Source organism: Rhineura floridana, chromosome 6, assembly GCF_030035675.1.
Source record: "Rhineura floridana isolate rRhiFlo1 chromosome 6, rRhiFlo1.hap2, whole genome shotgun sequence".
Lineage (NCBI taxonomy): Eukaryota > Metazoa > Chordata > Lepidosauria > Squamata > Rhineuridae > Rhineura > Rhineura floridana.
The window spans coordinates 101,150,140-101,166,812 of NC_084485.1; the positions used below are offsets into that span (position 1 = coordinate 101,150,140).

At 39.1% G+C, this 16,673-nt stretch overlaps 1 protein-coding gene across 3 annotated transcripts in view; it reads left to right on the forward strand.

Moving 5' to 3' along the window:
• Positions 1-16,673, forward strand: part of PGM1 (phosphoglucomutase 1) — a 47,274-nt gene that overhangs the window by 15,586 nt on the left and 15,015 nt on the right. For all 3 annotated transcript variants that reach the window (XM_061633299.1, XM_061633300.1, XM_061633298.1), the window contains exons 2-6: positions 9,271-9,433; positions 10,056-10,202; positions 10,667-10,792; positions 11,873-12,063; positions 15,553-15,707. In XM_061633299.1, coding sequence (XP_061489283.1) covers positions 9,271-9,433; positions 10,056-10,202; positions 10,667-10,792; positions 11,873-12,063; positions 15,553-15,707 — 782 coding nt within the window. The remainder of the gene's footprint in view (positions 1-9,270; positions 9,434-10,055; positions 10,203-10,666; positions 10,793-11,872; positions 12,064-15,552; positions 15,708-16,673) is intronic.

Consider the following 16,673-nt stretch of genomic DNA (forward strand, 5'->3'; position numbering starts at 1 on the left):
TTAACATGTTAAAAATTATCAATGTTTGTAATGCAGTAATAACACATTTTTATCAGGATGCTGTTGACTATTAAGGGTCAGAGAAAAGAGATTTCCGGGAAGGGGGTGGGGATTGCCTTAGTGGTGTTAAAACCAACGGTCATTTTGTGTTGTTCTGTAGTCTAGCTTTGAAAAGAAGGTGAACTTTGATGGTAATGTAGAACTATTTTCTGTTACTTGTTTCTAGGTTGTCTACTACAAAAGTTGGCTTTTGGGTATATTATGGCATTGGATTAATATTGCAAATATTGTGGTACAATTAGAAAGTACATGATTGCTTGAGAGATGGATTTTGTGTTGTTGTTGTTGCCCATTCCTATAGTTCAATATAGGACAGTTGAACTTAGATTTGATTTCATTGTAAAACTTTTGAAGGATAATGTTAAAAGTACGTTTGAGCTTCTCACATGCAGTTTACCTGTGAATATTGTTAAGGCAAAAGAGAAATCACTGAGCATTCTAGCCCATGTAGGTTTTGCATTTCCATACACAAATGCCTGCCAGCCTACATGGCTAGTTAAAACAGTTCATTAGCAAGTTCTGGGGAGAAACTATTAAGTATTTCAGAATGGCCTGTCGAAGATAATGGCTGTGTTCTGATGTCACATCCAACCATAGTTTAACATGATGTGAACAAGCCCCAGTGAGCCTGAGGCTTTTGTCCCTCCTCTCCCCTCTGGCACAGCCTCAAGGAGGGATAGGAAGCTTTCCCTTCTGATTTCAGTTTAACCTCAGTTTAGTGTGATAAATGCTAATGGTGGCTTGCTTAAATCATGGCTGGGGAACCTCAGAACTGGGGCCTAATGCAGTCCCCAGTCCTCCCTGTCCTGCCTTTGGGATTCTCCCTAGGCTGCACACTCACTGATACTTCTCTATGGCCTTCTTGAGTGGTTTTGCTTGACAGGAGTGTGTGGTAACTGTGGTAACGACTCTTGCTTGGATGGAGAGAGAGGTAGGTATAAGGGGGGTATAAATGTGTGTAAACCTCTGAGTTTTGTGTGACAAATATAGCCTCCTCTACAAAGATGCAAATCCATTGCTTTACACACTTTTACCTCTGGCCATGCCCACCACTAGCACTCAGCCCCCAGAAGGTGGTCTCATATAATGTTGAATTTTGATACAGGCATTTTCGGCTTCAGGATTCTCAGGGGCACATGGAGGGCTTGTGAGAGGGAGGGTGTCAGTGGAAAATGTGTGGGTGCCTGAGTACATATACTGAAGAAAGATCAGACCAAAGGCCTATCTAGTCCCACATTCTGTTCTGACAGTGGCCAACTAGATGCCTCTGGGAAACCCACAAGCAGTACATGAGGGCAGTAGCCCTCTGCTGCTGCAGTTTCCTAGCAACTGATATTCAGAGACATGCTGCTTCTCATCCTGGTGGCAGAGTATATCAGTCGTTACTAGCAGCCACTGATAGCTTTATCCTCCATGAATTTGTTTAATCCCTTTTTAACGCCATCCACGTTGGTGCTAATCGCCATGTCTTGTGACAGTGAATACTATAGTGTACCAATGTATTGTGTGGAGGAGTAGCCCAAGTAAAAGATTTGGAAGGCATTTGCTCAAAACCAGTGGAATTGACCTTTATGTTCATCGCATTGTCCAAATGATCTCTTAACTTGAGACATTTTCCAGTTCATCACCAAGGATGATTCTTCAAGGCAACATCTTAGTATGTCAATTGCTTACATGATAAAATACTGAGGTCCTGCTTGTGGGCATCCGGTAAGCATCCAGTTGGCCAATGTGAGAATAGGATGCTGGACTAGGTGAGACATTGGTCTGATCCAGCAGATTCTTCTTAGGTTCTTTATGCTTGAAAAGAAATTGAAGGGTAGAGACGGGCTCTCTGTCTTAAGTTTTCGACAGTATGGAGGAGCCATGGTTATGGCTGAATAGCTACAGCATTCCCCCTCTCCCTCCCCCTTTGAATCACAAAATATTTCAGGGAGTAAAGAAGTGATGCAGGTGTGTTGTTCCCTTCTCACTATATAAACACAAAGGCTGTGATCATCTGCTGTAGTGCTGAGCAGATTACAATGGACAGCTAATATCTATATATTTTTAATGAAACTCAGTGTTTTCCATATATCTTGATGATAAAGTGCTGAATAAAAAAAAATTAAAGGGATAACTTCCTGTAAAAATTCTTTGGGGATATCGGCCACAATCCAACACAGACTTGAGTGTGTTTTAAGCTTGTTAAAGGGCAATGGGTTGGATCCAGACTTAGGCTGAAATCCAATACACACTTACCTGGGAGTAAGTCCTATTGAACCCAGTGGAGCTTACTTCTGAGTATACATGTATTGGATTGTAGCCTAAGTCATGCTTAGAGTAACCCTGTTGAAATCAATGGGAATTGTGGTTCTACTCCAAGCATAATTAAGACTGGATCCAACCCAGTGAACTAAAATGTGCTCATGTCTACACTGGTGTACACAGGATAAATGGTTCAAGTGAATAAATGGAACACAAATCGGATCTTTTAAAATTGTAGCATAAACTTATCGACTGGGGAAGCATGTTGGTCTCCTGAGGCATTCTGTGAAAATGAAATGGACTGCCTTCAAGTCGATTCCAACTTAAAGTCACCATACTTCCACAAAAACAATTTCAAAGGGATGAAAATAGATGTCAGCATAAGGCTGCTAGGTTGGAATTTATTAACAAATTTGACCCTGGAACTTGGTCTCAACAGGTCCTGGGAACAGCTAGCTCATTACAAAAAGTAATTTCCGTCGTTTAGGTTTTTTTTACACTGTTTATCTTGCTAAACCTATTCATCACAAATGGTGCTAGTCAAGAGTGGGTGAGGGTTATTTGCATGCCATTTGGATCTTGTAACCACTTGACTGGCTTCTGGATTCATTCTTGCCCACATAGGATTGTGACATGCTGCTTAATGCTATCTCTTGACCTTTCATTTAGTATTTGTCAACTGTACTTCGGTTAAGTATACTGTCCCACTTTGGGGGACACATCGTATATCTGATGAAGTTGGTTGTGACCCATGAAAGCCATAATCTTTAAGCAGCAAAATGATTCTTCCTTGTTTTTTCTGCAGCAGGCTAATCCAGCTAGTCCTCTGGAATATGCACTGGATCATGGGCATCATGTTTGAAGTGTGGTTTACATCCATGGACCTGTGGAGTTCTGGGCAATGGGTTGAACCCTAAGATGCCCTTCCATGCGCAGAAGGGTAGATGACCTTTGCTAGTTTCCCTGTTGCGCTGCAGACGCCTCCCCACCTCCCATGCTGTTCCTGAGGGTCTCTCTTTTTGGCGGACACAGAGGGCTGCAGCGGGGAGGGGAGTTATTTAATACAGTTTTGCCCTTTTCTTCTGTTAATAGGCACTGGGAGTGCCTTTTCTGTAAGTGGAACTCCACTAGAATCTTGGAATCCAACCCAATAGAAATGCAACAGTGAGATGGCATCTGAACATTCTGCTGCCATGCTGCATTATTTGTTGTTGTTTTGTTCAAGCCCAATCTCTCATTACCACTAAGGGTGTTAACCTTGTTGAGCTCATCTTCCTAGCCTTGCAATAAAACAGCCCAGATTATAGAATTGTAGAGTTGGAAGGGGCCTATAAGTCCACTGAGTCCAGCCCCCTGATCAATGCAGGAATCCAAATGAAAGCATACTCAACAGGCGGCTGTCCAGCTGCCTCTTGAATGCCTCCAGTGTTGGAGAGCCCACCACCTCCCTAGGTAATTGGTTTCATTGTTATACCGCTGTAAGAGTTAGGAAGTTTTTCCTGAAGTTCAGCCAAAATCTGGCTTCCTGCAACTTGAACCCCTTATTCCATGTCCTGCACTCTGGAACGATTGAGAAGAGATCCTGGCCCTCCTCTGTGTGGCAGCCTTTCAAGTACTTGAAGAGTGCTATCATATCTCCCCTCAGTCTTCTCTTCTCAAGGCTAAACATGCCCAGTTCTTTCAGTCTCTCCTCATAGGGCTTTATTTCTAGTTCCCTGATCATCCTCATTGTCCTCCTCTGAACCCATTCCAGTTTGTCTGCATCCTTCTTAAAGTGTGGTGTCCAGAACTGGATGCAGTACTCAAAATGAGGCCTAACCAGTGCCGAATAGAGGGGAACCAATAGTTCACATGGTTAGGAAACTATACGTCTGTTAATGCAGCCTAAAATAGAATTTGCCTTTTTTGCAGCCACATCGCACTGTTGGCTCATATTCACCTTGTGATCAACAACGATCCCAAGATCCTTCTCACATGTAGTATTGCTGAGCCAAGTATCTCCCATCTTATAACTCTGCATTTGGTTTCTTTTTTCTAGGTGTAGAACTTTGCACTTATCTCTTAAATTTCATTCTGTTGTTTTCAGCCCAATGCTCTAGCCCAGCCTTTCCCAACCAGTGTGCCTCCAGATGTTGTTGGACCACAATTCCCATCTTTCCTGACCATTGGCAATGCTGGCTGAGGCTGATGGGAGTAGTGGTCCAACAACATCTGGAGGCACACTGGTTGGGAAAGGCTGCTCTAGCCTATCAAGATCCCTTTGAATTTTGTTTCTGTCTTCCAGGGTATTAGTTATCCCTCCCAATTTTGTACCATATGCAAATCTGATAAGCATTCCCTGCACCTCCTCATCCAGGTCATTAATAAAAATGTTGAAGAGCACTGGGCCCAGGACTGAGCTCTGCGGTACCCTGCTTGTTACCTCTCCCCAGTTTAACATCCAATTATATCTATGTGCATTACACATTGTAGACATTATGTATCTTCCAACTAGAAAAGCTCAACAGACTTTTTTCAAAGGGTTATTTTTCCATCTCACCAAAAATCATGCCTGTAACAGAACAAACATATAAAAAGCATCTAAATGATGATTAGACTGCAATCCAGTTCATAGTGCACTTGTTTAAAACCCATTGAAACTGGTGGTGACTTTGTGCAAGTAATTTGGCCCACAGTCGCTATCCTAATGGCTTTAGTTCTGGAAAGCTCTTCACTTGGCAACATATTAGATAATGGAATTTAAGACAAGGATCACCTGTCATTATTTCATTGCAAACATGATGGTTTACCATGCCAATACATTAAATACAATTTTATTAAAAGTTTGTACTTCCTATGAAATGATTTTCAACACCTGATAATGTACTTATGGCTTTCAGCTGTTAGTAGTTGTGGGGGAATTCAGGGTATGCTTTCAAGGACATTTGTAAATGTAAACTGCTTATGAGATGAATATACCACATCGTAGGTGTGAACAACAGCATGTGATAGAGGCAGGTACAGTTACTTCTTTAGGAATAATGAATCCAGAGGATTTCCAAATAAGACCGCACATATTTGAGAAGTGAATTATTATCTTTTATGCTGGTTATTTCTTACTGGCTCCTATGGGACTATACTACTGTAAATGGTTGGTCAGTTAAGTAATGTATTTTCCATTTTTTACATGATGATTTAATGTAATTAAAGGAAGTGAATGTGCTAGTAGTTCCCTCATGTGGCATGCCTAGGTAGTGATATCTATAACTGGAGTTGTAATTATAGCATGGTTAAAAGGCTGTTGAAGCCACATTTAGAATGCTGATATGCAGTTCCAGTCCCTTCCTGTCGGATAGATGTTCTTATGAAGAAAATGGTTCTACAGATATCAGCCAGCTTGATTGGGGAATCTGATCTATACTATTTAAGGCCCCAAGAGCTAGCCTTGTGATTGAAAAGAAAAATAAGAGAAGTATGCTGAATGAATTTGATTAAGAGCATAAATAATGCCGTATCACTTAAAATGACAAAATCTATCAAGGTTATATCAGTAGATCTATTTTGAATTGGAATTTCAAATAATCATTTTATTTCACTCTATAGGCAATGCAGCAGATGAAATATGTTTTGCTTAAACATTTTCCCATGATCTGCAGAAAACTCTTTTGTGTGGTTCATGATGAACCCTCCTGCTTTGTGGTTGTAGAATTCTATAACCTGGATACTATGAACTTGCCTGTTAGTGGTTTTTTTTGGGGGGTGTACATATATTTTTTTTTCTTTATAATTCAACAGATTTATCATTTCATGATTTCCATGGTTGTGTTCTGCTAAGAAACCTTCTTTACCTTTGGAATGTACAAATGAGCTGTTTGGTTAGCTGCAGGAAATGGGATTGAAATGTGCTCATCTAAAGTTTTGAGTTGTAACTTACACCAATTTCCGCCCTCTTTCCTTCTCTCTCCCTTCCAACTTTATCCTAATTTAGAAAGCCGCTATGAACTCACAAAGAGTCACAACAAGCTATCAGTATACACTATCTTTTACATGTTGCTCCTGAATATGGCCAGCTGAGTCGAAGTTCACATAGTTCTCACCCCAAGGGGCCAGAAGTGAGGCACAAAGCTCTTTTTAACTGTAATAGGAAAGCACCAGAATAATTAAATGTGGGGGAGTCAACCCATTTAATCTTAAAAGCAAGTAGAAAACACCTGAATATGGAGCCTGACTTGAGATAAAAACTTTGCACTCTTAAGTAGATTAATTTTGTCCATTGATGAGACTAACTGCATTGCTGTGTATAAAAATAAAAAAATGGGCCTGTTGGTTTTAAAAGGGGTCTAAGTTAGTGCCTATTCCTCAAACCAGGTGACATAGCTAGAAATAGCTAACTACTACCCAGGACATGTGTGCAGTATTTGATAGGTGTGCTAAGGACATGTCATCAACACCAGAATTGGGACATGATCCAAAAGGTTGCCCAAACTCACATGGCCACAGTAAAATTTTTAGATGCATTACATTTATTTTCATATCATTCATGCATTCATTATAAATTCCAAATATTTAAAATAAGTCATATACAGATCTCATAAACAGAATATTTATATAAATAACTAATGTAAACAATTATTCATTGTTTATATAGTTAAACAATTTTAAAAAGAGCCTAAAATATGAAATGAAAATTTTCATTGTTACTTTACACCATTCCATAAGCAGATAATCTATCTACCTCATCCTCTGCATTTCTAAGTCCTTTTCTTATTTATTGCCCAACTGATCTCCATTCATTCAATATTTCTTTATAATCCCACTGCTTCTTTAACATTATTGTTAACTTGACAATTGTCATTTGCTCCCATACATTCTAATTCCTCTTTATTAGGTTTGCAATTTTAGTTCCCTACTTCAGCATACATAATTCTTGCTAACATTTGGACAACCTTAGCTAGATGACCTACCTTCATGCTTCAGGATTTCTGACTCTGACCCAGGATGCTTGGATAAGAATCTATAGCAGATGTTCTCTAGAGCCAGCATTACAAGTCCCTATGGATAGCTCATATGTCTTCCTTTTCCTTTTTCATACACTTTTTGTGTGTTAGAGGGAGAGAGAAAACTGGTCAAGGATTTCAGATAGATGAAGAACTTTATAAGGAGGCAGACATTTGCAAAAATATATTGGTAGTGCTCGGATTAGGGGAATTTTATATAGATAGATGTTCAAACAAACAAAAATTGCTTAACAAAATCAACAAAAGTACATGAATCGCTTTGAGCACTTGGAAAAAACATTATATAAGTACACAGAGTTGGATCAAAACTTGCCAGAAAGAGAATTCCACGCACAGTACACTTTCACTGGATACAGTGGGGAGGGGAGAGGGAGGGGATTTTCACCAATTCTTCCTTCCCTCTCCCCTGTACCCCCAAAAATCAGCTCCAGGAGGTTGGTTGATCCTCCTGAACTGTGAGAGGGGCTGCTTAGAAAGAATTGGTGAAAATGACACCCATTCCTCAGGTGGGAGCCCCTCCTGAATTGTAGTCCTTTCTGCAAATAGTCAGAGTTCTGTTTGCAGAACAGTAAGTCTGGATCGAACCCATCTTATTTTGTTATTATTTAGTGAAGAAAGTAAAAAGCCTCTTTGGCTTCATTGGAATTGAGAGGGCAATTTGATAAAAGGCTCTGACCCATACTAAATTGCTGTAATAAGTACGGGTTGGCTTAAGCAATGTGGACAGAAAGTGTAAATGGGTGAAGGCTAAAACTTCTGGATTTTACTGAGAACTTAACTGTTTAGTTTCTTTATAAAGAGGGAGCCACTGATTGCAAAAGAAGAAGAAAAACACATGGCCAGTTAACCTTCGCTTGGAGAATGCTGAAGTAGAAAAGAATTGCAGTGCAATCCACTAAGTTGTAACTTCAGTTACCAGAGGAACATCCCTCTCAGTCTGTGGCAGCGACCCGTGGTGTTGAGAAGGCAGGGGAGCTATGGAGCTCCACCCATGCCGCTCCATCAACTGCTAGTGCCTGCTGGATCAGGCCAGGGTCCCATCTAGTCCAGCATCCTGTTCTCACAGTGGCTAGCCAGATGCTTATGGGAAGCCTGCAAGCAGAATCTGAGTACAAGAGCATTATTCCCTCCTGCGGTTTCTAGCAAAATGGAAATGGACTGCCTTCAAGTCGATCCCGACTTATGGCAACCCTATGAATAGGGTTTTCATGGTAAGCGGTATTCAGATTGCCTTCCTCTGAGGCTGAGAGGCAGTGACTGGCCCAAGGTCATCCAGTAACTGGTATTCAAAAGCATACTGCTTCTAACTATGGAAAAGAAGCAAAGCCATCATGGATAGTAGCCATTGATAGCCTTATCCTCCATGAATTTGCCTAATCCTCTTTTAAAGCCATCCAAGTTGGTGGCCATCACTGCCTCTTGTGGGAGCAAATTCCATAGTTTAACTATGCGCTGTCTCCTGAATCTTCCAACTTTTGGGTTAATTGGATGTCCATGAGTTCTAGTGTTATATGAGAGAGAGAGAGAGAGAGAAACTTCTCTCTATCCATTTTCTCCATACTATGCATAATTATATATACTTCTATCATGTCATCTCTTACTCACCTTTTCTCTAAACTAAAAAGCCTCAAATGCTGTAACCTTTCTTCAGAGGGGAGCTGGTCCATCTCCATGATAGTTTGGTTGCCCTTTCCTTTTGGTTGTCATTTCCAACTACTCAATATCTGGGATAGGAGTCTAGGAAAGGGTTGGTTCATGCAAAGGTAGCCAACATAATGCTCTCCAAATGTTCAGCTCCAGCTTCCATTTAGCTGGATAGTTGTCAGGGATGATGGGAGTTGTAGTCAAGCAACTTCTGGATAGGATTGTGTTGGCTACCCTAATACAGAGCATTCATTTTTAATGTTTACTTGCTATATGTTTCTAAAGCACTGTTGTATTTTCCCCCCTTCAATTGTTATTTTAGATTGGCCGTTTAGTGATTGGACAGAATGGAATTCTTTCTACCCCAGCGGTGTCCTGCATTATTAGAAAAATAAAAGCAATTGGTGGTATCATTTTGACAGCAAGCCACAACCCTGGTGGACCTAATGGAGACTTTGGTATTAAATTCAATATTTCAAATGGAGGTGAGTACTTCTGAATCTCAGTCCCACTCATCACCTGTGATCCCTTGACTATTGGTAAATGCATCAGCTTGGCTGCTGCAGGTGGAGCAGAAGTTGAAGAAAAGGAACAGGGGAGAAGAGGTTGTTGAAGGGGAAACAAGGAAGCAATTTCAGAAATAAAGCAATAGAGTTGGAATGCTACACTTAGTTTCACCAGTGCCACAGCAATGGATGTTCTAAGGAAATGGTGCATCCACTACTTCTTTACCTCGACACAGACACCCTTTTAAACTTAAGTGGACAACTCGTCCAGTCATCAGTTATATGAAATGAGGACTCCCTTGCACGTACTAACTGAGAAGAAACAACATCCACTTTGGAGCAATAAATGCTGTCATTACTTTTCTTTAACAAACCTAAGATATGTTTGCTTTTTACCCCAAACAAAAAATGTCTGAGTAAAGGATTTTGTATCTTTATTTGACCACAGTTGTACTGGTGTAGTTTTGTGTGCTGAATTCTATGCATATATTAAATCTGCCTCCTTTTCTTATTCACTCAGGGGGCACACTCTTATTTCTTTGCCTCTTCAGGCTGAGCGTATCTCTTGTGGTCTGTTGTAAAATTCTGTTTTTCTCACTAGGGCCTGCTCCTGAAGGAAGTACTGATAAAATTTTCCAAATTAGTAAGACTATCGAAGAGTATGCTATATGTCCAGACTTAAATGTAGACCTCAGTACAATTGGAAAGCAGCAGTTTGACTTGGAGAACAAGTTTAAACCATTTGCAGGCAAGTAAAATCCATTTTCTCCCTCTTCTTAATGAAGGTTCCTGCTTGCAATACTTGGCAATTTAAACACTGTGGTATTTCACCTTGGAAAGCTGAAAAAGGAAACTTTCACTTAGGTTGGACCCAGACTTAGTCATGCTTGAGTTTCTCATGGCTGACTTAGTTTCCTTGATTTCAGAAAGTCTGCTATAGAAATACAGAAAGTCTGGATCTAACCCATATTGTTTTGATAATCAAATTCACAGGCAACAAAGACACATGTATATGTTTTGTACTGGAAAACACTAAGTGTTTGGTTCCATCTTCAAATAACCATTGATGTATCAAAGTTTACCTCTCATTGTATTAAGACAATGCCCGTATCCCACTTTTATAATTTGGTAATTGAGAAGTATTACCATTTCGCATTGTGCTGGTTCTTCAAATCATTGTGGTTTTCTGTGTCTGTATATTTTTATTTTCAGTTGAAATTGTGGATTCGGTAGAAGCATATGCCAACATGCTGAGGAATATTTTCGATTTTAGTGCACTGAAAGAACTACTCTCGGGCCAAAACCATCTGAAGATTCGGATAGATGCTATGCATGGAGGTACGGAAGATGAAATAGGGACAGCTTCACTGGAAAAGTACAACAATTCTACCCTAGACTGTTTGAAGATATTTTGATAAGGAAAAAGAGACTCAGTTTGTTGTTTCCAAGCGCCATCGCTAGTTGGGCCAGAAAGTGGAAGCAGGGCAAACTGTATATCTTCATTTACAAATGCCTTGTATTACAATATTGTCAAGTTTTCCATCGTCCCCTTCTTTGTTCCATTAGCATGAGGTAGATGGAGTTCTGTGGCCCTGCTATTAGGCAGAGTAAGACAACCACCTCAGGTGGCAGATGCTGAAGGGTGCAGAGTGAACAGAGCTGAATGTGCCATGCAATCTGCCTTGTACCCCCAAGCCAGGAATGGGGAATGTTTTTCAACCCAAGGGCCGCATTCCCCTTTGGACAACCTTCCAAGGGCCACATGCCAATAATGGGCGGGACCAGAAGCAAAAGTGAGTGGAACAATAACTGTAAATATCTCTGTATAGTAGCCTAGTTTCTACACACACTCACACCCTCTCTGTCCTCCATCCAGATAAGCAAGAGGCATTATCAGAGTTCAAGGACATACTCCACCTAGGCAAAAGCCCGTGAGGGGTGTGGCCTGGGGATAGGGGCAGGAGGAGAGTTCTGAGGGCCACATTTGGCCCCTGGGCCTGAGGTTCCCCATGTCTGCCCTAAGTTAACCTGCTGCTGTCAGATCCAGTGAAGGATGCTGTCCATTGGTAGTATTGAAGTATAATTCACATGACAGTACAGTTCGCCTTTATATGTGGAAGCAGGGGGAAAGAGGACCATCATGCCTTCTCCTCAAGCAGCAAAATGTCTTGGGCCAGCACTGCTCTTGAACTTTATGTACCCAAATGCTTAAGTGCATATTAAATATTGAAGCACTTGTGTGAAGCACATCAATACCTTGTTGGTTCAATACATAAAAATCCTTCTAACATACATTAGTAGCCAAACATTCCTTAACCACAAGCATTGGGAGCAAAATATTTAAAGAAAATAAGCTTAAATTTTAATTGTTAATTTATATATGTTTCTGTTTCATCTGTCCATGTATTGCTGAATCAGTTGTTGGCCCTTATGTAAAAAAGATCCTCTGTGAAGAACTTGGAGCACCAGCAAATTCTGCTGTGAACTGCATACCTCTTGAGGATTTTGGTGGTCATCATCCTGATCCAAACTTAACCTATGCTGCTGATCTGGTCCAGACTATGAAGACAGGAGAGTATGATTTTGGAGCAGCCTTTGATGGAGATGGGGTAGGTGGGGCTATCTTCCTCCTGCAAACATGTGGAATACTTGATGATTTCATAAGTGATTGGACTAGGCCTATCATTGGTAGAATTCGTATTGAAATCTGGGATGTATTTATCTCTGCTCCAGAGTTGTGAGGTAAAAGTTGTGCATTGTATGCCACTTATAAAATAATTAATAAGCTACCGGGTTGTAATTTGAATATATTTTTAGCAAAAAAGAGTAAATGGCAGTCAACATGTAAGAAATTAAGAAAGTGGCTAAGACCCTGGAAGTAAATATGTTTCAGAAAATAATGGATGAGATTGAGATAACGAAACAAGAACTTAGACATGGCAAACCAGAGATGAAAATTGAATTTGGCAAAATGAAGCAGGAGCTGAAAGAAATAGGGGATTTTATGAGAGAGGAGGTTGATGAGATCAAACATATAACTAGACAAGCAATAGAAGAAGAAAGAAAAATTAAAGGGAAGATGCAAGTACTGGAGATTGGAACAGATATATCAAATGTGGAACTGGAAAAAGATTTGGAGTTTATGGACCTTAGAGATAAAGATTACTGTTTGGAATTCAGTGTTGTCCCTGAAGAAATTGATGAAGATATCAGAGATAAAGCTATCAATGTTTCGAAAAAATTTCTGGACTGGAATGATGTGATGGAGCTTGAAATAGAGAAAATTTATAGAATTAATTACAGATATGTGGCAATGGAAAAACTCTCAAGAGATGTGCTAGTGCATTTCGTAAAAAAGAGGAACAGAGATATGACTTTACAACAATATTTCAGTAACACATTCAGAATTGATGGCAAGGAAATATTTGTGAGGAAGGAAATTCCCATCAGACTCTTATTATATGACTATGACTATGACAGCAAGATTATTATGGATGCAAGGATGGAAGATGGAAGATGGAATTAACACTGATAATGGAAGAATGGCTATTGAAATTACTGGACCTAGCAGACTTGATGAGATGGATTAATCGACATGTTTATTTGGAGAAAAATCGATGGATATATTTCTCAAGGACTGGAAACCTCTCTTTGACTTTTTGCGGAAAGAATAAAGTGATGTTAATGAGATTTGATTATTAATTAAGATAACTACTGGAGGAAAGTGATTTTGTAATATATTAAGAGACAGGTTTGTTATATATTATAGACCTATAACTGATCTGCGACAAATCGGAAGCCAACATTTTATTTTATTGTATTAGTTATTAATTTGTTTTTGTTTTGTTTTGTTTCATTTTGTTTTTTGAAACTTTGAATAAAAAAATTAATGAAAAAAAACACATGTAAGAAATTGTAGTGTGTTCTTCCTCACAAGTTAAGCCTTCTTTTCATCTAAGCCTGCCATCCGCAACCTGGTTTCCTCCAGATGTTTTGGACTACGACTGTACTGATGGGAGTTGTAATCAGAAATATCTGGAGAGGACCATGCTGAGGAAGCCTTTTCTAAGGTGATCAAGGCATTAAATTGAGCATCAAATAATAAACTAGAGGAAGAGGTCCCGCAAGAAACATGCAGAATAACCATGTCATGGATCAATAAATGACTAGAATAATGAGTTAATAATTAAATACATATACAATTAAAGAAAAAATCTCAAAACACAACCATAATATAATACAAATGCCATGATGTAGCAAACAGTAAACAATAAGAAAACAGTGTATTGATAGGGATAAATGAGCACAAAACTGTATCTCAATAGAGTTATGAAACTAGTATATAAACAGAAATATTAGTCCAAATTCTGATTGGTTTATGAACAGAAAAAATAAACAGTCCATATTCTCTATTTCAGTTTACAAAAACTCTAGAATGTATTTTTGTTTCAGTACTACTTCAGAAACTAGGTTTACAGCAATACAAAAAATTAACAAACCCCCCCGAAAGCTGTGCCCCATAAGTAGTTGATTCCAAAAAATCCAAAGCAACAAAAAAAAAACTTAAAGGGAATCATTATCCCTGAAATCCCTGAAACTATAAAATAAGGAGTCAAAATTATTATGAATACAAAAACTGCTGTAGTGATAACCTATAAGAGATATCTTACCGCCAATATGCTAAACACTTCTAAGAAAGGGCACTGAAATTCCAAAGAGAGATAATCAAAGGTTGCTCATGAATAGACACCGGCCTCAACTCTATGTATAGAGAAGGCAAGGTCAGCTGCTGTTAATCAAGTATGGAATTTAAAGAGACAGAATATTGTGCTGATAATGGACAATTAAATCAAATAAAAATTATGATATATCAAACAATCTCCTGAAAAATGGGCCCAAATGAACTCAATGATATCAGGACTAATTTACAGAAAAACAAATAAATGTTATTTGTCATTCAAACCCAAAGTGACAGGAACTTTAATTGCTTCTCTTTTAACAAATGTTCAACCTATTGAGACATAGTTTTGGATCTTCTTGTGTTCATTTATCCCTATTGATTCACAGTTTGTTATTGTTTACTGTTCACTTCATGCATTTGTATGACATTATATTATGGTTGTGGTTTGAGTTTTCTTCTTTAATTGTATATGCACTTCATTATTAACTCACCATTCTAGTCATTTATTGGTTAGTGACTTAGTTATTCTGCATATTAAATTGAGCATCAATGTCCCAACTCATGTTATTTTTAAAATATCAAGACTCTTCCCACAAAATGAGATCTAGAAAGATCACTTTTTAAAATCAGAGGTGCAATTTCTTAAGTCCCTAGTGAAATAAAAGAGCATACATGGCTCTATATGGTTTATGCCACATTTCATGTACTCTGTTCTGTTGAAGCTAGTAATATTCTAGCCATACTTTATGCAAAGTAACCAATATTACATGAATCCCAATACTGCATTTTTGCATTTGATCCTTCTCCTGATATTGTTGTTTTCTCATGGGATTTAGTGCCAGTTCAGCCACTGGAAACAAAGTCTGCATATCAAGTTTCCTAACAACTTTCACTTTTCCCCCTTCTATCTTTTATTAATATATATAAAAGAAAATTGTTGTGAATTTCAAAATGTATTTTCTCTTTACATTTAATAGGAATGCCAGGACATTCAAGAAAATGTATAGGCATAGTATAATAGGTGGAAGTGGTCCTGCAGGTGGGGCGGAACCACTACACTAGCTTCCTAGCAGGTGGATCATTGATGCTTACTGGGAGAGGATGAGACAGTGGGGAGATAAGAGCAGTGCAAACGCTCTGGCCAGAACCAATCTGGTGCTCTTGCATCACATCAACCTCCCCGCCATTTCACCCCTCCCCCTCTCAGTGGCGGAGCAACACTCCAGCTGAAATGGGCCCTACAGTGGTCTTCGCCTATCTCCTCCTCTCTCTTGGAATCCTGGATTTTATTGTCAGTCTGTTTTAAACTTGATCTCTTTTAGAGTCAATGGCGAGTACACGGCTATATATTTTTCTTCTAACCATTGGCATCAAAAAGGTAACTATCTGTTGTCTTTTTTTTTACTGTCTTCATTAGGATCGGAACATGATACTTGGAAAACATGGATTCTTTGTTAATCCCTCAGACTCTGTAGCTGTTATTGCTGCAAATATTTTCAGTATTCCTTACTTTCAACAGACGGGTGTTCGAGGGTTTGCCCGAAGCATGCCTACTAGTGGAGCAATTGACAGGTAAAATTCAACACATGGAACACCTTCTGCTTGATTCATCTACTTTGGATGGATCCTTCTCTATGTTAGTTATCAAGAATAGTTGATACAAAACTATGGGTAAGCAATAGGAATGAGTGTGTTCCTACACCATCATATTGTTGCCTTATTAGGGTGGCAAGGTGCAAAAGAGAACAGGGCTCCTACACCTTTAATAGTTGTGTACAAGAGGAGATTTCAGTCAGTGGAGCTTGCATGACAAACTATGCATGATGAAATATCTCTTCTACACAACTATTAAAGGTACAGGAGCCTCTGGCCACCCTATTTCCTGTGTCTGCTTTGGGAATATTTGTAGAGAGATGTAATAACAGAAGCGAGGATGATCTCAGAATAGGTGGAATGAACAGAAGGTTCTTGTGAAATCACAGGGGGCTGGAGACGAAGTAAGTAGTTTTATAGCATGTATAACTTTCCTCTTTAAGATAGTACTTTCTTCCTTAGACTGGTAACTGTTTTAAAATAGTGGTTTTTAATTGTTGGCTGGAGTTCTGATACTCTTATAGTACCTCTTAAAGTAATTTTTGCTTTAACTGATTTTACTTGGTTTCATTTTATGTGTCTAAGTCATTTTAGTGACAAATCTGCCAAGGAGGAGGATATAAATGTAAATTTTGAACACACAGTGTTTCTATCATGTTTTAAAAAAATTATTATGATGTTTATTGCAAGCACTGTTGGCTTAGATCTCCGAGCTTGGGCATGCCTAGTGAGATTCTGGCCTTTTGAAAATATTATTGTATTAACAACAAAGCCTGACAGATAAACTGCTTTTAAGACTTCTCTCATTTCAAAAGTGGTTTGTTGTGCAGCAGGAGGGGCTTCCATTTCGGGAAACCAAATCCAAACAGCCCCTTTTGGCACATGGATCAAGTTGCATTGGACCTTTGGGACCTGGCCTTGCTCCGAAGTTTTCTCTAAAGTGTT